This window comes from Babylonia areolata, chromosome 23, assembly GCF_041734735.1.
Source record: "Babylonia areolata isolate BAREFJ2019XMU chromosome 23, ASM4173473v1, whole genome shotgun sequence".
Lineage (NCBI taxonomy): Eukaryota > Metazoa > Mollusca > Gastropoda > Neogastropoda > Buccinidae > Babylonia > Babylonia areolata.
The window spans coordinates 2,364,760-2,389,894 of record NC_134898.1 but is presented as its reverse complement, the minus strand read 5'-3'; the positions used below and the strand labels follow the sequence as shown (position 1 = coordinate 2,389,894).

General features: G+C 41.4%; 3 protein-coding genes across 3 annotated transcripts in view; 2 read left to right on the top strand and 1 right to left on the bottom strand.

The window, feature by feature from the left end:
* Positions 1-2,520, top strand: part of LOC143298259 (sialate O-acetylesterase-like) — a 6,979-nt gene extending 4,459 nt beyond the window's left edge. The window contains exon 5 of the mRNA XM_076611074.1: positions 2,488-2,520. Within this exon, the coding sequence (XP_076467189.1) occupies positions 2,488-2,520 (33 nt within the window). The remainder of the gene's footprint in view (positions 1-2,487) is intronic.
* Positions 2,521-3,108: 588 nt separating this feature from the next.
* Positions 3,109-12,720, bottom strand: LOC143298258 (uncharacterized). Its single transcript, XM_076611072.1, has 6 exons — positions 12,595-12,720; positions 10,997-11,093; positions 9,655-9,813; positions 6,467-6,589; positions 4,241-4,371; positions 3,109-3,177 (listed from the first exon to the last, which is right to left on the bottom strand). The coding sequence occupies exons 1-6, from the start codon at positions 12,718-12,720 to the stop codon at positions 3,109-3,111; spliced, it is 705 nt and encodes a 234-aa protein (XP_076467187.1).
* A 1,349-nt stretch (positions 12,721-14,069) lies between these two features.
* LOC143298309 (uncharacterized) lies at positions 14,070-15,819 on the top strand. The gene has a single exon (XM_076611139.1). It carries the CDS (start codon positions 14,070-14,072, stop codon positions 15,816-15,818), a length of 1,749 nt encoding a protein of 582 aa, XP_076467254.1. The 3' UTR covers position 15,819.
* The last annotated feature ends 9,316 nt before the right edge of the window (positions 15,820-25,135 follow it).

The window sequence follows — 25,135 nt, the reverse complement described above, 5'->3', positions numbered from 1 at the left end:
TATATGTAACACCAAACATGGAGTATAATACAAACTCCTCCTTTTAATAGTATTGTTCTTCCAACTAGATGCAGGCATGAGTTTTTTCTCCACCAACATACCTTCGCTGAAGCTAGAAAAGCTCTAACATTTATCATTAACCTCTTGACTGCGCTGTTGACGTACGGCGTACGTCATGAAATGTCGCTCAGCAATGCTGTATTGACGTGCGCCGTACGTCATGTTACAACGTTCTATGTTTCGAGTCCCGCATTACAGAAAATACAGTCTGCTAACCATTAAATTAGCTCCCCTGATAGCTCTTTATCTCCTGAGTTCCATAAGCTAAAATTATTCATTGGATTGTCATATTTATGGCGAAAGTTTTGCAAGTTTGTACGAAGCTCAAGTTGTGTTTGCAAAGCCATGGCTGAACGCAGACAAACCCCAACACTTGCACTTGTATTGAAAGAATTCTTTCGTGATGCAAACAGTAGAGATGAAGATTGTGGACTGAATGAGACAGAACTGCGTGAAGTTGATGCCGAAGACGCTGATTTTGACAGAGCAGGGGGGTGGGAGGTGGAGTTATTGACGAAACTGAAGACAGACAAGCTCAGCTGATTCAAGATGCAGGTGGGTGTTTTCGAGGTTTGTCAGTTTATTGTTTGCTTTCTGTTTGTTGTAACAATGAATATGACTGCATTGTGTGTGTTTTGAATGTGTTAGCTGTGGTAAGTGGCTTCGTCAGTCACTGATCAGTGAATGTGAGTGAGAGTCAGTCAGTCACGTGGGTACTGTGACCATCACAGCCCAGGGGGGCGTGGCTTGCTGGCTGGCTCATTGTTGATGACAGCGTGTGTCGCTCGCCTGCAGCTTTCTGTGTGTTCGTTCCTGAGTGTGTATTGGTTTGTTGTTGTTGTTATTGTTGTTGTTGTTGTTGTTGTGTGTGTGTGTGGTGTGTGTGTGAGTGAGAGAGAGAGAGAGAGGGGGGGGGGGAGATGATGTTTATAAAACTGAAATCAGAGAATGATATACAGAACTGTATGCCTAAATTACTTTGTAAATGCAACACTTGTAGAAGTGTGTGTGTGTGTGTGTGTGTGTGTGTGTGTGTTGTCATTTTGTTTTGTATGAGAAAGAGAGAATGAAGGGGGTGTGGCATACCATGAACCAGTTTCAGTGTGTGTGTGTTTTGGGGGTTTGGGGTGGGGGGTGGGGTAGGTATGTGTGTGTTTGTATTTCAGCTTCTGAAAACAATGCTTCTGAAAACAATCAGAAATAAAATGGTACCATTTCATGATCTTTTTATATGTAAAAACCAAAAACCAAACCCAAAACCCAACAAACTTAGTCTTTTATGCAATGTGTTTCAGGTATGCAGCATGGTGATGATCATGATGTTCATCCTGCACCATCTGGAGTTGACAACTTGCCACAAACCTACAGCTGAAGACCAGCAGCAGCAAGACCAAAGGGCAGTAAACAAGCCTCCAGCAATTCTGGATTACAACAAAAACATGGGTGCCATGGACCATCATGACCAACAACTGCATCCCTACAATGTCACAAGGAAAACCCTGAAGTGGTACAAATAGCTGTGTGTGCATTTTCTACAAATTGCCATGCTGAATGCACACATCCTCTACAAAAAAGCAGGCAACAACAGTACACTCCTGGACTTCAGAAGGATGTAATTAGTGCCATGATTTTTGGTGACCAAGACACTGCTAAAGATGACCACGCTGTTTGTCTTGTGTGGACGACACTTCATCCCACCTACCCCACAGAAGGCCTGGCCACAAAGGAGGTGCAGAGTCTGCTGGAAGAAAGGACAAAGAAAGGATGTGGGGTTCTACTGCCCAGACTGCCCCAGCAAACCAGCACTGTCTTGAAGACTGTTTCTGCAAGTACCACACACTGGGTTTTTACTGGCGATAGATCCTGGGTGAGTACACCCTTTTCATTCTTTGTGTGGACTGTTTTGGTGTCTTGTGCACCTGGACACTGTTGCTCAGCCTTGACAGTGTGTGTGGTTGATCACAACAGTCACAAGAAAGACAGATTGAGAACCTGGTTGATATTGTAGCACCTACATGGTGGAATGACAGTCCCAATTTTTTTTATTAATGCATTTTATGGAATTTTTCTGTTAGATTGACTCATTATTTGAACATGTGAGTATCAAAAACAAAATCTTGGTTCATTTTCCTTTCATTTGATATATACTTTTATGCACTTATCTTCAGTACTTTTTGAAATATAAGCAAATTAAAATCATTGGCATGTTTTTCTTGTTTTTCTGAAAATTTTCTCAGCATACGCCATAGCAAAACGTACTAGCAGTGAAGGGGTTAATTTACCCGACCATGTACGCAGCCATACTCTGTTTTCAGGAGGGGCTTGGGGGGTGGCGCATGCTGGGTATTTTCTTGTTTCCACAACCGACGGAATGCATTAGAAAATGTTTAGCAGTGAAGAGTGTGTGATGTGTTTTGTTGCTTACAGCCCAGCGGACCACACAGGGTGATATCAGGCTGAAAACTGTATATACTGGTCCTGTACAACTTGAAAAAAAAAGAAAAAAAAAGTAAAAATAGACAAAAAAGGGCTAGGAAAAGATTTGGCTTCAGCACAGTCACAATCATGCATATAAACCATGGACATGCCTCTGACATCGACCATTCCGTCAGTTTTTCTTCAGAGGATTAAAAATTTTATTTTTTTTTCCTAAAACCAACTAATCTGACCATAAACACAACTATACATAATATTAATAAACAGAACTACGTGTAATTACAGGCATACAAAACTATATATATATATATATATATATATACATATATACATATATATATATATATATATATATATATATAAAAAAAAATGCCCATCTCACATGTCTAAGGCATAAAAAAAAAGAACACAATATTCTAAGAATGTCAAATTATGAAGTCCAGAAAAAAGACAAAAACCATTCAAGACTTTCTTGAAAAAGTACAGACAAAACAACCAGCAAGGCAGAACATGAGAAAGGAAGAGACGGCAAACAGAAAAAAAAAGTAAGAAAGAGAGCAACAGAAAAGAGGAGATTTCTGGCACAGATTTTCCAGAAGGTGGGGATACTTTTTACACTGAAAGATCCCCTGCCACCTCCACATCCAGAAGGTGGGGATACTTTTTACACTGAAAGATCCCCTGCCACCTCCACATCCAGAAGGTGGGGATACTTTTTACACTGAAAGATCCCCTGCCACCTCCACAAGTGGAGTGATGGTCTAGAGGTAACGCGTCCGCCTAGGAAGCGAGAGAATCTGAGCGCGCTGGTTCGAATCACGGCTCGGCCGCCAATATTTTCTCCCCCTCCACTAGACCTTGAGTGGTGGTCTGGACGCTAGTCATTCGGATGAGATGATAAACCGAGGTCCCGTGTGCAGCATGCACTTAGCGCACGTAAAAGAACCCACGGCAACAAAAGGGTTGTTCCTGGCACAATTCTATAGAAAAATCCACTTGGATAGGAAAAACAAATCAAACTGCACGCAGGAAAAAATGCAAAAAAATGGGTGGCGCTGTAGTGTAGTGACGCGCTCTCCCTGGGGAGAGCAGCCCGAATTTCACACAGAGAAATCTGTTGTGATAAAAAGAAATACAAATACAAATACATGGACAGCTGTACGGACACATGTCAACCTGAAGCCATGCTGCTGTAGCAAAGGAAGCCTGATTAAACCTTACTCAGACAATCAGACAAGCATGCCACACAAAGCATATGAACTATAAAAAAACAAAACAAACATAATAGTAACAATATTTGAAAAAAAATAATACTAAACAGTGGCACAACCATTTATCTGTTCTCTCTCATAACACCCTTTCTCCAACACTGCGGGAATATTGCTGTGCAAGTGGTAACTCAATCAGTACGGCCAGTCCTCTCTTCTCCTCTACACAGACCCCTCGGATGTCCAGTGGGTGTCTGAATGACCCAACCTTTAGCTTCCGTCGTCAGAATTGTGGTATTCTTTGTCAACATTCACCTCTTCAGTATAAGAGCCTTCCACTTGCAATATTTTGATGATGGTAATTGGGGTGAAACGCTGTTAACATCGTCTCTTTCGCCGTTCGTATGAAGAGAATTAACACTGAATAAAACACTAATCCTTCTGAAAAAAAAAAGATTCCAGACCATCGACCGACTACAAACTACAAGAGAAAGAAACAACAGCGCATCACAAACTCCACACTGCGTGTTCATTACCCTGTCATCCGGGGTGTGGCACTCTGACAGGGGAGACAACCAGGGTAAGGGAGACGATGCTCCTTCCTCCAGCAGGGTGAGCAGGGCCCACAGACAGGCCAGCAGGCTGACGGACTGCCTCAGTTCCTGATCTGTCCACAGTGTGTTCTGTGTACTGTCACGACTCAAGACTCTTGAAGGCACTTACACACACGACACACACATGACACATTGCCTAGGTTCCTGATCTGTCAACAGTGTGTTTTGTGTACTGTCACCAACAGGGCTCTTGTAGACACTTACACACACGACACACACATGACACACTGCCTCAGTTCCTGATCTGTCAACAGTGTGTTCTGTGTACTGTCAACAACAGGGCTCTTGTAGACACTTACACACACGACACACACACGACACACTGCCTCAGTTCCTGATCTGTCCACAGTGTGTTCTGTGTACTGTCACTAACAGGGCTCTTGTAGACACTTACACACACGACACACACATGACACACTGCCTAGGTTCCTGATCTGTCCACAGTGTGTTCTGTGTACTGTCACTAACAGGGCTCTTGTAGACACTTACACACACGACACACACATGACACACTGCCTAGGTTCCTGATCTGTCCAGTGTGTTTTGTGTACTGTCACTAACAGGGCTCGTGTAGACACTTACACACACTAACACACACATGACACACTGCCTCGGTTCCTGATCTGTCCACAGTGTGTTCTGTTCTGTGTACTCTCACGACTCAAGACTCTTGTTGGCATTTACACATATAAACTCACACACACGACACACTGCCTCAGTTCCAGATCTGTCGACAGTGTGTTCTGTGTACTCTCACGACTCATGACTCTTGTAGGTACTTACACACATGAACTCACACAAACATCTACACAGAGAGACACACACACACACACACATGCACACACATACACTCACACATACATTCATACACACACATACACACATACATATACACACAAACACAAAAACACACACACAAGTTTCAAGTTTTAATTATCCTTTCACTCCTATTGGAGTATGGAGGATTACTGCAAAATACTCATTTTCGTGCCCATAACAAACATTTCCAAATACACAACAATGTCACATAAAGTTGAGAAAACACAAATGTCTTTTAACTCCAAAAGTATAACTAGGCAACATTTGCAAATCTAATCATCTTACTTACAGCTAAAATGACTTTTTTGCCTCCTTTGAGCATATTACAAAAATTAAAAACCGATTTTGGAGACAAATATTTTTTAGGAACATATCTATTTCGTAACTGATCATAATTGGGACATTCCATTATAAAATGAAACTAATCACCAATCACAGACATGTTACAAACCTTACAAAATCGTAACTCTCGTGGTATGCCTTTGTGTCTCCCTGTTTCTATTTCCAGCTTATGATTACTACTTCGAAATCTGAAGAAGCTGATAACATAATTATCAGGCATTTGACTTATATATTTTTCTCTACCAAATCCACTTTTGAAATTTCGATAAAACAAACATTTACTACTCGCCTCTAGAGCATGTCTCCATAGATTTTGAAAACTATCTCTCAAAGCAATGTTGACATTCTTGCAGAAAGATTCCCTCTCCAAGAAGAATTGACCATCCCAAACACAGTCATACCCTGCTTCTATTAAAATTTGTCTGATACAACTCATCCATTTTGAAGAATAAATACCATTTCGATATAAGTCAAGTAATATCAAATATATTTTCCCAGAATATTTTTCTGTGTTTGATATTACTAAGCTGGTCCAAAATCGAACTAATCTCATTTTCACTAACACACTAATTGGATAAATACCAGTTTCTCCATAAACAATTTGGGTCATAGTATTTCTGTTCAGTTTGAACAAGCGTTTCAAAAATTTCAATTCTAATTTTTCAAGTATATCTACTTTTTCATAACCAGTTTCCAACACTTTTGTCTTATCTTTTTCTTTTTCTTCTTTTTTTTCTTTCTTTTCAGGTTCACGTTTTTTGCTTCTCTGTACCCAGTCTATCACTCTCGACAAACACACACAAAATACACACACTCTCTCACACACACACAAAACACAAACTCTTACACATATACACACAAACATGCACACACACAAAACACACACACACACACTGTCTCACTCCCTCTCTCTCTCACACACACACACACGCACACACACACTAATGCACACACACACACACACACACACACACAGAGAGCACTCACTGTGGACAGAGGGGAGGGTGTGGAGGAGTGACGACAGAAGAGGGCCCACCTCCTGCACACTGCCTGTGGGACACTGAAGACCACTGTCATCACGGGTCACGCCCACACCCACTGTCTGCTGCACTGTGGTCACACGCACACACACACACACACACACACACAAACATAAACCCATACATACACACACACAACACAGAGATAAAAAACAAACAAATAATGTAACAAATACATAAATCAAATGTATGGAAACAAACAGAATGATCCCAGTTTCCAACACTTTTGTCTTATCGTTTTATTTTTCTTCTTTTTTTTTTTCTTTTCAGGTTCACGTTTTTTGCTTCTCTGTACCCAGTCTATCACTCTCGACAAAATGCCTTTCTCTTTTTCCAAGTCTGGATTCCAATCTCCCACATCCCGTGTGAAATGATCACCATGCTGACAATAAGACTGCAAAACAGGGCTCTATAGCAATGCTGACCTGGTTACCCAGTGAAACTGTAGACACTGAGACTTTCCAATACAGGGCTCTATAGCAATGCTGACCTGGTTACCAAGGGAAACTGTAGACACTGAGACTTTCCAATGCAGGGCTCTATAGCAATGCTGACCTGACCTCGCAGTGAAACTGTAGACACTGAGACTTTCCAATACAGGGCTCTACAGCAATGCTGACCTGGCTACCCAGTGAAACTGTAGACACTGAGACTTTCCAGTACAGGGCTCTACAGCAATGCTGACCTGACTTCCCAGTGAAACTGTAGACACTGAGACTTTCCAATACACGGCTCTACAACAATGCTGACCTGACTACCCAGTGAAAGTGTAGACACTGAGACTTTCCAATACAGGGCTCTACAGCAATGCTGACCTGGTTACCCAGTGAAACTGTAGACACTGAGACTTTCCAATACAGGGCTCTATAGCAATGCTGACCTGGTTACCCAGGGAAACTGTAGACACTGAGACTTTCCAATACAGGGCTCTATAGCAATGCTGACCAGACTACCCAGTGAAACTGTAGACACTGAGACTTTCCAATACAGGGCTCTATAGCAATGCTGACCAGACTACCCAGTGAAACTGTAGACACTGAGACTTTCCAATACAGGGCTCTATAGCAATGCTGACCAGGCTACCCAGTGAAACTGTAGACACTGAGACTTTCCAATACAGGGCTCTATAGCAATGCTGACCTGACTACCCAGTGAAAGTGTAGACACTGAGACTTTCCAATACAGGGCTCTATAGCAATGCTGACCTGGTTACCCAGTGAAACTGTAGACACTGAGACTTTCCAAAACAGGGCTCTATAGCAATGCTGACCTGGTTACCCAGTGAAACTGTAGACACTGAGACTTTCCAATACAGGGCTCTACAGCAATGCTGACCTGACCTCTCGGTGAACCTGTGGACTGCAGTCACCTGGTCAGGTTCTTTTCCTGCTGCATCTACTGACCAAGCAACACGTTTTTCTTATGTTTATTTCCAAGCCAAACACAGGGTTAGACCACATTCACTGTGCATAATAGGAAGGCACTGCCCAGTCCTCTCCTGCTATTTCAACCTTCCCTACCCTAAGCCAGATACCCGTTCACACCTGGGTGGAGTCAGGTACCCATTCACACCTGGGTGAAGTCAGGTTCCCATTCACACCTGGGTGAAGTCAGGTTCCCATTCACACCTGGGTGAAGTCAGGTTCCCGTTCACACCTGGGTGGAGTCAGGTTCCCATTCACACCTGTGTGGAGTCAGGTTCCCATTCACATCTGGGTGGAGTCAGGTACCCATTCACACCTGGGTGGAGTCAGGTTCCCATTCACACCTGGGTGGAGTCAGGTACCCATTCACACCTGGGTGAAGTCAGGTTCCCATTCACACCTGGGTGGAGTCAGGTTCCCATTCACACCTGGGTGAAGTCAGGTTCCCATTCACATCTGGGTGGAGTCAGGTACCCATTCACACCTGGGTGGAGTCAGGTTCCCATTCACACCTGGGTGGAGTCAGGTACCCATTCACACCTGGGTGGAGTCAGGTACCCATTCACACCTGGGTGGAGTCAGGTTCCCGTTCACACCTGGGTGAAGTCAGGTTCCCGTTCACACCTGGGTGAAGTCAGGTTCCCATTCACACCTGTGTGGAGTCAGGTTCCCATTCACACCTGGGTGGAGTCAGGTACCCGTTCACACCTGGGTGAAGTCAGGTTCCCGTTCACACCTGGGTGGAGTCAGGTTCCCATTCACACCTGGGTGAAGTCAGGTTCCCATTCACACCTGGGTGGAGTCAGGTACCCATTCACACCTGTGTGAAGTCAGGTTCCCATTCACACCTGGGTGAAGTCAGGTTCCCGTTCACACCTGGGTGGAGTGAGGTTCCCGTTCACACCTGGGTGAAGTCAGGTTCCCATTCACACCTGGGTGAAGCCAGGTTCCCATTCACACCTGTGTGGAGTCAGGTTCCCATTCACACCTGGGTGAAGTCAGGTTCCCATTCACACCTGGGTGGAGTCAGGTTCTCATTCACACCTGGGTGGAGTCAGGTACCCATTCACACCTGGGTGAAGTCAGGTTCCCATTCACACCTGGGTGAAGTCAGGTACCCATTCACACCTGGGTGGAGTGAGGTTCCCATTCACACCTGGGTGAAGTCAGGTACCCGTTCACACCTGGGTGGAGTGAGGAAAATCAGAGTAAAGTTCCTTTCCCAAGGACACAACACCATGCCGAAACAGGGCCTCGAACCCTGATCACTGGTGAGCACTGGGTCACAAGTCCAATGCCTCACCAACTGCTCCATGGCACCGCCTTTCACCTGACCATAGGGTCATCTTAACTTGGGACTGAAGGCTGTGATACAAGCTGGAACAACTGTGGAGACTGTAACTTTCACAGAGTTGTAATGCATTTGTTTTGAGACATGCAAGGCAGAGTTCAAAATAATTTAGTTATCTGAAATAAAATTCTGTTTTCTGAACATATGTTAAGCTGTGCTGAAATGTATTCGATTACTTGAAATAAAATTCTACTTTTTATACATACATGTAAAGCTGTGTTGAAATGTATTCTATTTTTTTTAAATAACATTCTACCTTCTCTTCATACAGGCCACATGTACCGTACTGAACAAAAACATGCCTTTCTGTCTGACCTCCAGAATTAAACCTTTGTTCCACAAACACCGATAAACCCTCACCTCTGTGCAGAGACCAGAGGAGGGAGGGTGCGTGTGCAGGGAGGACATGTGAACGATGGTGGACAGACTGTGAGCACCGCGCCTTCAGGAATCTGGCGAACAGCAGGTTGTGTTGAACCATCACTTCCAGCACAGTGCCACTGGCAACAGGGGGCAGACCTGCACAGTGCAATACAACACAACACACGGTGTCACTATAGTCTGGAATCATGGTAAGAATGAACATTTGTTCATAATAGTTTGACAGAACCTGTTCAAAATGACTTCTGTTGTTTTATTCATTTATTTTTTTACAGATCCTATCGCTATTGCCATTCCCTTTAGAATGTGATGCGTTCCTCTATAGTCAGAGACATCTTCATCACCCTGAATAGAAAATGACAATGAAAGAAATCACTATGATTCCAGACTTTCAGGACACTCTGCAGAATAGAATATTATATAACACTAATGAACATAATAAAACAGAATTAGAACAGAAAATAATATGACTATTTCCAGTACTGTACTGTATTGTGCAGTGTGAGTTTAACATCAAGTAAAACACATAAAACAGTATTAGCAGAATGATAATAATGTGGTGGAGGAGGATGCTAACAATTAAGGCATTGAAACATTTCCAGTTATAATACAACCTGAGATAAATATAGAAAATCTAATAAATCCATTATTCCATAAAGAAAACATTTTCATTCTATTCTATGCATGTTAATTATCTAGACAATATCACTGAATATCAATACATGTATAACTATGTATAACTATAAGACTTATCTTGTGTCTATCACAAGTCTATTTGTCACATTGTCTTCTTCTTCTTCGTTCATGGGCTGCAACTCTCACAGTCACTTGTATGTACATGAGAGGGCTTTTATGTGCATGACCATTTTTACCCCGCCATGTAGGCAGCTATACTCCATTTTTGGGGGGTGTGCATGCTGGGTATGTTCTTGTTTCCATAACCCACCGAATGCTGACATGGATTACATGGTCTTTAATGTGTGTATTTGATCTTCTGATTGCATACACACATGAAGGGGGTACAGGCACTGGCAGGTCTGTACATACATTGACCTGGGAGATCGGAAAAATCTCCATCCATTACCCACCAGGCATTGTAACCGAGATTCGAACCCGGGACCCTCAGATTGGAAGTCCAACACTTTAACCACTCGGCTATTGTCGCCGTCGAGTCACATTGAAATAAACAGCTACTAAACAAAGTCTTCATACAATGCATTGTCGCTCTCCTTAGTCATTTCTCATGGTAAAGGCTTTCATTCAGATAACTAGCACACTCTCCAAGTCTGAATAAAACCATGACTTTGACGTCATCACTTACTTCTGCAGCGCGTTAAGCACTTTTGTAATTCCACACACAGCTCCTCTATCGCTGTGCACAGTCTGTCAGTGTCCATCTCCCTGCTGGAGCCAAATGTCTGAAATCATAATGATAACAGTGAACAAAAGAAATAATGAATGCTTACTGAACTATTCAGCGCCATTTCTCAAATAGAGTTCAAAGAGCTAGAGCTACGTGTACAAAACTTATTAAAGTGTAAATGATGTAATAATAAACAATTTAAACATTCACTGCAGACAGACATGTCATCACACCACTCACCCAACTCACAGGCAGTATCACAAACACACGCACACATCATTCATAGCATGGATGAAAAGTGGTTTGGAACTGTGGTGGACAAAGAGATCAGTAATATCTAAATAGATCATTTTACAGAGATTTCAATGCTCCACTGAAAAGGTCAGTTTGCTTGTTTGTTGGTTTCTGTTACCTGCCCACTAACAAAAGCACGCATTGTTCACAACATGGATGTACAGGGCAATTGTGAGACCTGTGGGCTTCTGCGTGTGTAAGCATCAACCCCCAAAATCACTTGTTTTAATCTACAGGTGGACTTGCATTTTGTGTCCATCTTTTACCCTGTATTTTGTCACCATAGACCATTGTAAGATGTGTGCAAGCTTTTCATGCCCATGACCGTAACTAACAAAACAGATACGGATTGTGGTGTCTGGAACACCTGCACTTGCTCATACAAGATATGCAAATATTTACACAAAGGATAATGGTCTTTGCATATGTTTAACCTGTGAGGGTGGAGACAGTTCCAGTTTCTCAAGGAGTCTTCACTGAGTTCAGACAGATCCATATATACTACACACATCTGCTGGGCAGCTGCCTGTCAGCAGCAGAATCCAAGCCAGCACAAGAGAAGGGGTAAGGAGAGAGATGGGTGGTATGTAAAATGTGTGTGGAGGTGCATTCCATAAGGGCTCAGTCGATCTGAATCAAGTCTGGTTGTTTTTAAAACCCCTTGACTGCCTTAAACGTATTACGTAGGTGCATAGCGACGTCACTGATGACGTCATCAGAAGGGAAATAGTTCTGGAAGGCTGAAAATTCACACAGTTTATCAAGAGTGGTATGTCTCCAGACCATTCTCTCAGTTTTAGGCTCATTGTTTTGGATGATGATTTGTTACCTGAAACACCACTTTCTACTCAGTACTGCTTTCCCCGTGGCACTGAAGGGGTACAAACATCCACTCAACTTAGTTCCGCAGGAACAGTGAATACATTTAAAAATTATCTTGATATTCATTTGAAAAATTTAAATTACAAAACTCATTTACATATTTATTGATTTTTCAAGCATTGCGCACTCAATGTTGAAAAATGCATCAGACATATGTGGGGACTCTCTTTTTCTTCCCCACATCAAGCGGGCAAAAGGCCTCGTCAGGCCTGCACGCCTTGATATATGATATGATATGATATGATAGACGTGATTTGGGAAAGGAGATGGGAAGGGATTATTGTCATTATGCTTTATATCATTGCAGTGTAGGCTGCTGACATCCACGGATTCATCAAGATCCCTGGATCAATGGATAACCGATGGAGAAGTATGATTACCATAAGAAACTTGTTGACGAGATCACTGGCTTCTCTGCGCAATGACATCGTGTAGCGACAATTGTCAGACACCACACAATCCATAACAGAAAACTGGATAATCTGGGTAAGAACAACGTCAGTCATGATTGTACTGGCTTTACTGGTGTTAAACAGCATATATGGAAAAAGCTGTTCAAGGTTTTTGTCTTGTGGTCGCAGACATCCCTCTCTGATGGAAGTACGTTCGCGCCATCTTGTTGTTACTTCCGCTTTCGGATTTGACATGAAAAAATATTTTATACGATAAATTGAGTTGAACACCAGTCTATATGGCAAGAGATATTGTGTACATTTCTATAGAAATCTTATGATCTTACTTTCTTAAAAGATAACCATTACAACCGTCAAGTAGGCCATAAACTACGTTTTTTATATTGTCAGAGAGTAAGAATTTGCATTCAACCCAATAGAATATACACACAGGAGCCTTACACGCACACACACACAAGTTTGCACACTTGCGATAACACATGCAAACAAGCAAGCAAGCAAGCAAGCAAGCAAACACACACACACACACACACACACACACACACACACACACACACACACACACACACACTCACACTCACACTCACACACATAAAACACACACACACACACACACACACGCACGCACGCACGCACACACACACACACACACACACAGATAAATCAGTGACACATAACCCCCCCCCCCGCCCCCCCCCGCCCCCACCTCCCTCCAGACCCACGGTTCTGAGGCTCGGTAAGCTAAGTACCCTTTCACAGCACCACCAACTGTCAACTACAAGCGCCATGCCACAAATAATTGAGAAACTCCATGAGGAAGGATCGAGTCGCCTCTACTAAATACACTCTTGATTGTGATATCGTATGCCTTAGAATCATGTACAGATAGTTACATTCTTCCTCTGTCGGTATCATTCCATTGTGGAACAGTCTCCCCATCTACAGCATATATTTGAGTAAATCAGTGTTGAAGGATGCCTTCAGGCGGCGGGTCCCTAAAAACAACAACAACAACAACAACAACAACAATGAACAATTAATGACACTTTAACGCGCCTTTTGTCTTTTCTATTCTGGACTCTCCTCTTCTTCTTTACAAATAAAAAAGCTGTCCGTTGAGGAACTTTCTTGTTTTTTTTTGTTTTTTTTCCAAATGCCTTCTTGTTTAGGTGTCAGCGCTAACCGATGTCACACACACACACACACACACACACACACACACACACACACACACACACACACACACACACACACAAACGCTTCTCTATATTTTGTTTGTTTGTTTGTTTAGCTCTTTGGTTGCATAAATTGCCATTTCCCATGCCTTGTGCTGTGCGCATAAAATCATTTACACACTTTTCCTCTTGTGCATAGCTACACTAAGTATATAGTCAAACCGGTCATTTGACAAGGAGCACGTCACTCCCATCTGCAAATCGAAAATGACAACCGCCAGAGACAAATTCTTCTACACAAGAACTTTGTGTTGCCTATTGAAGGCATTGGAAGGTGTTGAGACAGAAATTGAACTGAGAAATGAGTGTCACGTGAAAGGAACTGTCGAATCAGTAAGTGCTGCCATGGATGTCACGATGCGTAATTGCGAACTGATCGTTGGTGGCCGTCCAAAACAACTCCAACGTTTGCTTGTTCAAGGAAGGAAGATCCGCATGGTAATAATTCCCGATGACATCGACATGGTGGAGGCAATGCAGCGTGTCATTGGCATGTATAACGTAACAGCAATGGGGCGAAATGAGTTCAAAAAGACTCCCAGAGCAAAGCAAATGGGCAGAGGGAAATCAGGTCGAGGGGGTTCGAGGGGAGGTCGAGGCAAGACGATGAGCAGCCGAGGTCGTGGTTTTCCTGGAAGGGGACGCGGAAGAGGGGGTCTTCAGAGCAGCAGAGGGAGAGGTGTTGTTGATTCCAGACATGATAAAAGTTTTCATACACAAACTGGTGAATTGCACAGTGCCAGTAGCTTGGAGCGTGGTGCTGTGGAACAAAATGTGCAGCCGCCTGGACAATTTAAGCGGACAAGCGATTTTGCCGGACCAAGTATGCTCCGTCCTGAGTATATGTTGCAGGCATCAAGTGGTTTAATGGCAGGAGGTGATACAAGGGAGTCGGATGCACAAGCACCACACATGCCCACTCACTCATGGCACAAACCAGCAGCTTCAGAAGGCATTCAGAACATTAAGCAGTATGGTTCATCTTTAGAATTACAAGACCAACAAGCCAGGCATTCTCACAGATCAACATCACATGATCATCCGGTGCGTGTTGAGTATAAAAGCACGCGGAAGGCAGAAGAAAGGAGGTCCTCCCCAGTTCGTGGCACCCATTCTAGTCGACACGAATCCAGTGACTCCAGCTTTGTTGACATGTCCCCTGGGAGTGAGAGTGAACATCACTCTGCAGAGGAACAAGTCCAGTGCCCTGCAGTCAGCAGCACAGCCAGCAGAAGAGCTCTGGCCAGCACAGACCTCAGACACAGACTTCGTCAGCAGAAATCTGGCCAACCTGAATCAGCAGCAAGGCACAGAGATGAATTATATGTGAAAAGACATTTAGAAGGTTTCAGATCTTACGACAGTTCACCTCCCAGAGAAGATAAACATGGTTCAGATCTCTCTGGTGGACACTCTGGTCAAAGGAGTAAAGATAAGCAAAGTCATGGCTCAAAACATGACCGCACAAGTCACAAGAGATCACATGACAGAGAGAAACCTGTTACATCTCATTACAGTTCTTCAGCAAGAGCAGCAAGCCCATCAGATTCCAAGAACTCAAAATCAAAACTTGAAAGTCGCCGAGAGAAAGATTCTGACAGTGAGAAAAGAAGACATGGTGGCAGATATGAATCTGATTCAGCAGACAGACATGACAAAAGACAGAGTAGCCATAAGTCTCACCGACATCCTGAAAGAGGGGCCTCTCACTCTCAGTCCAGCCCAGTGCCTCATACTTCAAGCAGCAGAGACCCAGATTCTGTTAGACAGCAGCCATCAAGGGGTAATACAAAAAGTGAAAAAGACCCTCATTCTAAGGACAGATCTCACTCCAGACGTGAGAAAGACAGATCATCTGGAAGCAGACGAAGACGTCATTCCAAGGACAGAGGTACTAATTCTGGTGAAGAGGGCAGATCTTCCCGAGACAGAGATAGATCTCATTATAAAAAATGAGAATGGCTGGTTCAAGTTCAAGGTAGCACAAGGCAAAAAGTTTATTTCATGTTCCTCCTGGGGGCATTGAAAAAATGTTTACATGTATGCAAGCATCTTTGACACATGCCATAGAATCTAAAAGAGTGGTGTCAAAAACTAAACAAGCAAAAAACGCCCACATGAGCAAACATGCGAACACAAGTAATTTTTCCTTGGCAATCTAGACCAAATCTTTTTTCTCCTCAATAGTCAAAGGTTTATCGGAAAAAGAAAAAAAATACATAATGGAAGAGACAATTGATTTAACTAAGTTTTAACTTTTTTTTATTTCTCTGGAAACAGTCGATATGGGAAGTAAAGGTGTTTGGGTGGGTTCTGTAGTAAGTCTAGATAAACATTTTTGACTCACTTGTGTAAACAATGTGAGTCCATGTAATAACCTGGTGTTCGGTTGTCTCTGTGTGTGTCTGTCTGTATACATATACTCGTAATAATTGATATATAATGTTTATGTGTCTGTGGTAAACTTTAATAACATTGTCATTTTCTGTGGAAATACTTTGTCGGTTGACTTCAAATTTTGTCTGATGTTTTACAGAGTCTGAAGGAGGGTGTTTCGTTCGTTCAGTTTTTTTGTTTTGTTTTTTTTCCCCCTTGTACACAAGGTTATATTTGACATTTCACGACATCAGTGTGATTCAACATTCACATAGCAAAACATTTGGTCCATCAATGATCATCAAAAAAAATCATTAATTTGTTGAGATACAAGGGTTATTTTTCACTATGATAATACTTATAATAGTAATAATAAGATGAAGAACAATAAATAATAAAGAACAAGATAAACAAGATACTAAATGTCACCATCATGGCATGTATTCATGTTGACATAGCTTCAAGGAGCACCAGTTTTTTTGGTTTTGCTTTTTGTTGTTGTTTTTGTTGGGGTTTTTTTTTTTTTTTAATAATTCATTCAATTCGTGTGTGTGGCTGAGGAGTGAGGAAACATAATAATCATTTTTTCCTTTTTTTTGTTTTTGTTTTTTGTTTGTTTGTTTGTCTTTGTTTTCTCATGAAGCAGCAGATTCATACTTCTCTTCTTCCGTCATATGCAGTGGTTGTGCAGCAGTGGAATCAGATTTTTTTTGTTTTCCATTATCCAGACAGAGAATGCATTGTGTGATAAACTTAACCCCACAGCAGAACAATGTAAACCATCCCACCCCCTCCATCTCCCACCTGTTAACAGTTATTTTTCTGCTGTGTCAGGTCATTTCATACCTCTGCAGGGATGCTTGGGGCTCTTTCTGTTATAGAAAAAAAAAAAAATGATCCCACTTTCTTGGAATTCTATGTTGGAAAGATCCTCTGATTCTGGTTTTGTCCTTTTCTTCCTGTCATCTCTTCTTTTTTTTTTTCTGTTCTGTATTTTCCTGCCTTGCTGATCACTTCATTTACCTGTATTTGTTTAGCTAGATGTTAAGAGTGAGAAAGCCTTGAAAAATTATTGTCTTTTTCTGGACTTGATTATTTGGCATTCTTTTGTTTTTTGGGGGGGTGGGGGTGGGGGGTTGCATATGATCTGCAACATGGCAACACTGGAATTTTTATGGTTTTAAATGCCTGTTAATCATATAATTTCGTGTATTATTGATATTAATTTATATTGTTATGTTTTTGGTCAGGGTTCTTTTTGTGATTTAAAAAAAAAAAAAAAAAATCTTTGGCAAAAATTAGAATTGTGAACATCAGAAGTTGCTGTGTCTTTGGCTTATGTGCTTTTATTGGTTATACTGGTGCTATTTTTCTTGTCCTTTTTTGGGGGCGGTGGAGTTGTTCTTTAAGTTGTACCAGCTGAAATGACACTGTTCAGCCCTGATTTGGGTCTTTGTGGCAGGCTAGATGAACAGCAGCAATGATAAATGATAATGACAATAACCTTTCATATTGGGTTAAATGCAATAACGTGATTAAGTGCATGCTGCACTCTTCCATTCTGTATATGTCACAAACATGTGCCTTTGTGTTTGTTTTTTAAAGGTTCATCCAAAATGTTATCTAACTCCAGGCTGGGTGAGGGCTGATGAAATGCCCAACCAGGTCCGAGGGTGCAGGTCCTGATCCCACAGTCACTTGTTTTTGAGGTGTTTCGTTCACTGCACTGCCTCTCTGCGATAACCTCTGCAGTGTTTGAGGAGTGCTGTTTTTCCTTGATAGGGATTTGTTGGAGCAGACAAGAATGACAGGCATCTTGGTGAAGCTGGTGTTGAATGTCTTTGAGGCGGTGGAATGTGTGGAACAGTGTTTCTGGATTGCTTTGCATTGTGAGCCTGATGCTGTGTGACAGTCTTGTGGAGTATGTTGAAAGTTTATGGGATAGAAATGCATGGTACAGGTTGAGTGCGAACGTGTCATTTTTCCTGTTCAGACAGGTGCCATTGCCATGTAGGGTAGAACGTTTGACTTTCAATCTGAGGATCTTGAGTTTGGTATTGGCTGGCACTGGTGGGTAAAGTTAAGAATGGAGATTTTTTCCAATCTCCTGGATCAACGTATGTGCAGACCTGCTTGTTTTCTGAAACCCCTTCATGTATGTATACGCATGCAGAAAATCAAACATGCATTTTACAGATCCTGTTATCCATGCCAGTGTTCTATTGAAATATGGCAGAATAAATATTGACTCTTTAAAGTTTAAAGACCACTCATATATCATATATTCAAATGAACATGTAGCCCATTATCCCACATAGAAAAATACAGAACCCAAAGATTATGACGTGAAGCTCGAGTTGTGTGTGTGTATATATCCCATTTGTACAAAAAATAACTTAGTTATTGGAAAAAGCTGATTTTGATGTCTGATACTGACGATTTCAGTGAATACATTTATAATTTGTTCATTCATGAACTGATTTTGATGTAACTTTGGTCAATGAATGCTAAAGTTAATCCTAAAACCTGTTGAAAATGAATGGACCAAAATTGATTTAGTTTTTCATCCCCACTAATTATGGACCTGTGTGTGTGTGTTTGAATGTGTGTATGTGTGTGTGTATGCTGCAGACCTGCAGGATCGTAGTGACCTGGATTGCCCCTATGGGATGTCAGGGGTCTTTTAGTGTAAATCAGAAATAGCATCCCCACCTTCTGAAAATTCTGTGCTAGAAATTTCCTCTTTTCTATTGTTCTCTTTGTTTTTGCCTTTTTTCTTCTTTCACTGTTTTCTGCTTTTTCTGCCTTCCCAGTCCATTCCCCTTTCTATTTTTCCAGCCAGCCTTGACACTTTTTTTTCTCTTCTCTTTTACGCAGTCTGTAATGTACTGTATATTCTGTTTTGCTTTGACAAGTGGTATTGTAAACATTGGAATGTGCAGTAGCTTTCCAATTTGCAGTGTTATTTGCCCATTTTTTTTTTTTTTTTTTCAACTTTTGTGTGGTTTTCAGTTGGGTTAAAAAAAGTAAAAATTTAAAAAAATTATCCTCCCCTTCTTTTGTAATCTGGGGATAATGGATAAGCAGAAGGACCGGCGTCCTCCGTACAGCCTGGTCTTGTTTGCCTTCAGGAAGGTAGTGGGGAAGATAACATGTCATGGATTGTGTTGTTTTACAGGGGTTTTTGTTTGTTTGTTTGTTTTTTTCGGACATGACAGTTTTATTTCAAAGACAGTTGATTTTGATATATATATATTGGGCACTCCTGACATGGCCTATGCAGTGGGCTGGACTATAAGCAACAGTATCAAACGACTGGCTGTGTTGCCTCACATTCACCAGTGTCACACTGTGGTCATGGGAATGCTGTGGCTGTTATGGACTCCCCACGTCGCCTTGATGGAATGCTGACTGCTGATCATTGTCACACACTGGAACATGGTTTTATCAGCAGTCCAGATCTGTGTATCAGATCATGTCATCTTCAGCTAAGTTCCAAAGTTGCAGTCCTTCAGATTAGTGAGTACACAAATTTATTTGAAAAAATCTAACATGCGGGAAAAGTATTTCTTACCAGTCTTGATATAAGATGAATACTCCGACATTTCTGTTTTCGTTTACCTGATATTTGATTGGTTTGAGTGTGGTGATCAGCGAAGGGTGACCAGTGATTTGTTTGCTTTTAAGTAACTTATTTTATCTGTTGATGAGCATTTGAATGAGCCCAGAGAAATTTCTCTAATTGTTTAAAGCAAACAGGAAAGTGCTTTGAATAAAACTGATCTAAATCCCAGAGAGCTGAGATCAGTGGTTCAGTTGAGATGATTCCAACCTTTGGTGGCAGTTAGAGTGCAGTTAGTTCACTGTTCAGCGTGTGTACTCCTGTTCTCTGTCTGAAAGAGAAGGTATCAGAGTGGGAGTTTTGTGGTGAGCCTCCCAGTTTTACATATATATGATTGAATGCCAGGACTTCTGTAACAAACGCAGACCTGCTGGCACTGTGTTGGCCATTTTCAGTGAAGTCCCACCAGAATATTTTTCATGTTTTGTAGGAATCAGTACACTTTTGATTGTAATTCCTATTTTGATCAAGGTAAATTTAATTTTGAAACAAGACTTTTTGGTTATTTCCATGTTTTTCCATATTTAAGTTTCTCTGTAAATGTTTTTGTTGTTGACATGCAGTTTGTATGTTTGCTCAGAAAAAAAATATATTGGTATCATGATGATCTTGTTGTGTGTTGATGAACAGAACTGTGCAAAGAGTGTGTTCATCCATGTGTTCAGATCTGATATTTAATGTTTTCTGATGGTCAGCGTATCTTTTAATGTGCAGTTTTATAACTTTGGGGTGGGATGGGGTGGGGTGGGGTGATTTGAAAAGCATTGCGTATGAAAGGGTGTGCAGGTTAGTTCGACAAGCTTGCTGAATGATAAAAACCACAAATTTCAAAAGTGACTTTATTCTCTCTGTTTTTTCAGTGGCATTGTACAGGTGTTATTTGACATGATAGCAGTAATGACTGAATATTTTGTTTTGGTGAAAATGTTGATGAAACAGAATGTCATGTAATAATATGCAGGGCTGCTGATTATGACTGTCTTCAATTTTTCATACTTTTTTTTTTCTTCTTGATTTAGACAGGATAGGGGAGAAATTGTGTTTGGGACAGAAGAGATTGAGTCTCAGCTATCAACCACATTGAGCTGTTTGTCTTTTCAAATCTTACCTGTGGAATGGAGACCATTCAGAAATATCTCCCTCTCTGACACAAGTAGAATGTTTACTAAAAGCATTCCCTCGTGAAAGTACACAGTTAAAAAATTTTTTTTAAATATTTTAAAAAATTCAGCACACTAGAGTTGTGTGTAGCTTTCTGTAAATGTTTGAAAGGTTTTCAGCATAACTGGATGTTATACAGTAACCATGAAATGCCTGTACATAAAGATGGACATTGTGTATCTCAAAACAATAAGACCATACTGCTGGTATTCAGAACATGTCACCGTGTTCTTGATTCTGTTTTTTCATGCAGTGTCTTGTTGAACATTGAATGTTGAATTCATGTCAAGATGTGAATATGATCCTAATTTGGTTGTCTCCTTGTCCATCTGTGTATGAGTGCGTTTGCCTGTATGCTTTACAATTGGGAAATCAGTTACAGCTTAGTCTTTTGTGAAGGACCATGACTCTCAAACTAGTTAGGAGGTAAAATTGCACTGGCTCTTAGTGCTGCAGCCTTGGGTGGTTAGTTGGCCTTTGGGAATCATCCCAACGCTGACTATCCTAAAACCCTCTTGGCCGAGAGAGTGGGGATGTAACTTGGGCAAGACGCTCTCCACTATAATCAAATTCTAGCCCAAATAGTCAGAACAGCAGTTGCCTCCTCTGCTGTTCTGATGGTCATAGTTGGACACGACTGACTATCATATATTTACAATTAATTTATGTATTTTTGTATTTGTTTTCCTATCTACACGCCTCAAAGAAACTAAACTTGACAAGGTATTATAAATTACAACCAGCCCTATTGTTGGGGTGTATGAAGCCAAAAGCTGTAGATCCTGGATGAAGCTATCAGCAATATTTCTGGTTTCAAAGAAAATAATTATCTGCAAGTTTCTGCATTGCATCTGTTAACCTGCACTTCAGTGTGGTCATCTCCAGAAATTAAACACAAGACTCCACTGTCTTTGTACAGGTGTGAAAGAGTTAAAAGATATTGTATGATCCAGTTCATACCAGGACTACTTCACAAACTGTGCGTCAACAAACTGTTGCACGACCCCTTTAAAAATATACACAAAGAAAGTGAACTCTTGCTGATTTTCATTTATTTGAAAGTGTTCATACAAAACTCATGGTGTATGAAGTCTGCACAGATGGAACTAAATCTGACCAGACTTATCTGCAGTTAGTGCTTGGTTGCAACATGAATGCATAATTCAGACTCAATAAATATGAAATAACCTTGAATGGACTGTACAGAAAATGGTAGCATTTTGTATTTGTATTTCTTTTTATCACAACAGATTTCTCTGTGTGAAATTCGGGCTGCTCTCCCCAGGGAGAGCGCGTCGCCATACTACAGCGCCACCCTTTTTTTTTTTTTTTTTTTCTGTGTGCAGTTTCATTTGTTTTTCCTATCGAAGTGGATTTTTCTACAGAATTTTGCCAGGAACAACCCTTTTGTTGCCGTGGGTTTTTTTACGTGCGCTAAGTGCATGCTGCACACGGGACCTCGGTTTATCGTCTCATCTGAATGACTAGCGTCCAGACCACCACTCAAGGTCTAGTGGAGGGGGAGAAAATTTCGGGGGCTGTGCCGTGATTCGAACCAGCGCGCACAGATTCTCTTGCTTCCTAGGCGGACCCGTTACCTCTAGGCCATCACTCCACATTACTACCACTCCGCATTATTACCATAGTGTCCCTTGAATGCCACAGAAACCACTTTTAATCTCGTATGGCAAGCTTGAATAACTTACACCAACATGAAATGACAATACATGAAATACTTCAATATACTGACATTCTCGCAAATCAGTTTCCATGCATGTTTCAAAAGTGATTCCTGTGCTTTATAGGTATGATGTCCTGAAGAATAGGTTTATCATCATGACATAATAATGACAAGTGTACATACATAATAAATAACATTTATAAAAAATCATACCCATATACATGCATGCCAAACATGATCAATATCCAGACAAATATCACTAAACCAGGGACTTTATCTCCAGACAGCTGATGGTCAGTGATCTTTTATAACTTACCTGAAATAATTATACGAAAAAAAGATGACTGAACTGATGATCACTCTGACTGACAATATTCACAGGATGATAATCAAATCAGTTGTCATTGGCTGAACACCATGTTAACCACATCTCATGCAGGAATTCCAGTAACGTATAAATATTTATGCGTCCCTGACACACTGAAAACGGAAAGGATACACCACAAATTCATAAAGCAGGTACCTGGGACGTTCTAAACATTCCCAGAATAAACACATCGAGAGTGAACAGCCTTTAAACACAGCTTTGGTCGGCTATGGAGTTGTTTCCCTTCACAACTCCTTGGCCCAGAAACCTGGATGATAATGACCAGAAGGTATGCCTGCCTTTGTGTGTATATGTAGCCACAGATTTGATCAGAATATGCAGCACAAGAGTGACCCTCTGAAAGCAGTCTGGAGAACCCCCCCCCCCCCCTCCCAGAATTATGGAGAAAGAATCCCTGGGACACCCAAGACCGGAAATTTTCTATCTAAAATTACGTTTAAATAACATACTTACCGTGACCCAACTGGTGCAGACTCCGGCAGGGGTCTGACATTCCCGTCCTGTGCAAACTACTATCTGCCTATGCGGAGAAAACGAAACTACAGCCGATAACCTCCCGGAAGTAGGTAACCTCCCCTTTGTCCCGCTGGCTAGCGCCCTCTTTTTCCGGCAGCCATTATGACTCCTGTTCCTGTGCTCTCCATACGGCTAAGTTTTTTTCGTATTTTCTGTCTGACTGTCGATTCTCTGGCGTTCTTGTTTTTTGTCAAATTTCTGATTTATCAGAAGCCTCATTGTGGCTTTCTTTTGTATTGCATGGCTGCCTGGAATTACTTGCTTACATGATTGGCCATCTCGTCTTTGACGCGTTTATTACCAATGACAATTCAAAATGGAGACAGTAGAATACACTGCATCAGGAAAATGAAAATATGTAGAAAATATGAGCAAACCGTTTCTTGAACAAGTCAACCGCACATTGTTTTACATTAAGAAATAAAATCAAAATGTACAAAAGTATCAAGTTGTTCGAAAACAAAGAGTGATATAAACTCCATGTATAAGTGGTTTCACCATTGGCTGTAACCATGCCCAGTAAAAACACAGAAATGAATGAAGCATCTCTGATATGTTACACAATCAATATCACAATTAGAAAAAATAGCAAAAAGCCCAGTTGTATATTTTCTCCTTTTTTTTTCTAAAGGGGAGGGAATGTTATGACTTTCTGATGATAACGTTTGAGCTGGTTCAAAAACATACCAACACACACGCACACTCACCACACCATGCACATAAAACTAGTCTCACACTATGACTGTCAGAATTATGGGTCATAACTTAGCAACTTCTGTACCTTCATCCCAACACAACTCCTGTACTTTTATCACACCACTGTCACCACGTTTTCCCTCCCACCTTCCCCTCTTGCTCATTTTCTGGCCTGGATTGGATATGTTTTGGGAGTGTATCAACCTTTAAGTTCATAAGAACAGTGATCCAAGAAAGTGTTGTGTAATTTGTAAAATCACACAACCACATGGGCAACATACATGCATTGGAACTGTGGTTCTTTCCATACTGAGCATTTAACACATAAAAAGTGATAGGCATCAAACAAAATTACACACACACTCTCTCCCTCACACACACACACACACACACACACACTAACATTCACACTGACACATGCATACACATGCTTGTCAACACTTCTATCATTCTTTGATGATATATAAAAATAAAAAAATTGTGTAGAAAAATAAAACTAGACCTCACGCATACATCATCAAACACCATGACAGGAAACCCTGTAAACAAGAAGGCCCCTTTGTGGTCTTAGCACACAATGTACCTACATTCACTTCAACAGTGTAAGTACATCACATCAAAACATGTCGCCGCTTCCAGCCCAGCTTACTGCAACGACTTCAAAAAGGCATTCACAGGAGCCTGTCCATGGAATATGAATACAAATCGTCTATTAAGCAAAGGCCTTTGCCCCTTGTAAAAGGGTTATCAATCCTATCATCAGCATTTATTTTAAACACCCCATGTCAGCGCACTGTCTCTTATTTCAAAAGATGAAGACACAAGTTTTGGAC

Excerpts from the sequence above, each read along its gene's own strand:
- LOC143298258 (XM_076611072.1), bottom strand. The coding sequence starts at position 12,720 with ATGACTGACGTTGTTCTTACCCAGATTATCCAGTTTTCTGTTATGGAT. Across the intron at positions 4,372-6,466 it reads CACCCTCCCCTCTGTCCACA|ATCAGGAACTGAGGCAGTCC; the intron begins GTGAGTGCTCTC and ends CACTGTGGACAG. Across the intron at positions 3,178-4,240 it reads GCCACACCCCGGATGACAGG|GGGATCTTTCAGTGTAAAAA; the intron begins GTAATGAACACG and ends TGGAGGTGGCAG.
- LOC143298309 (XM_076611139.1), top strand. The coding sequence starts at position 14,070 with ATGACAACCGCCAGAGACAAATTCTTCTACACAAGAACTTTGTGTTGC.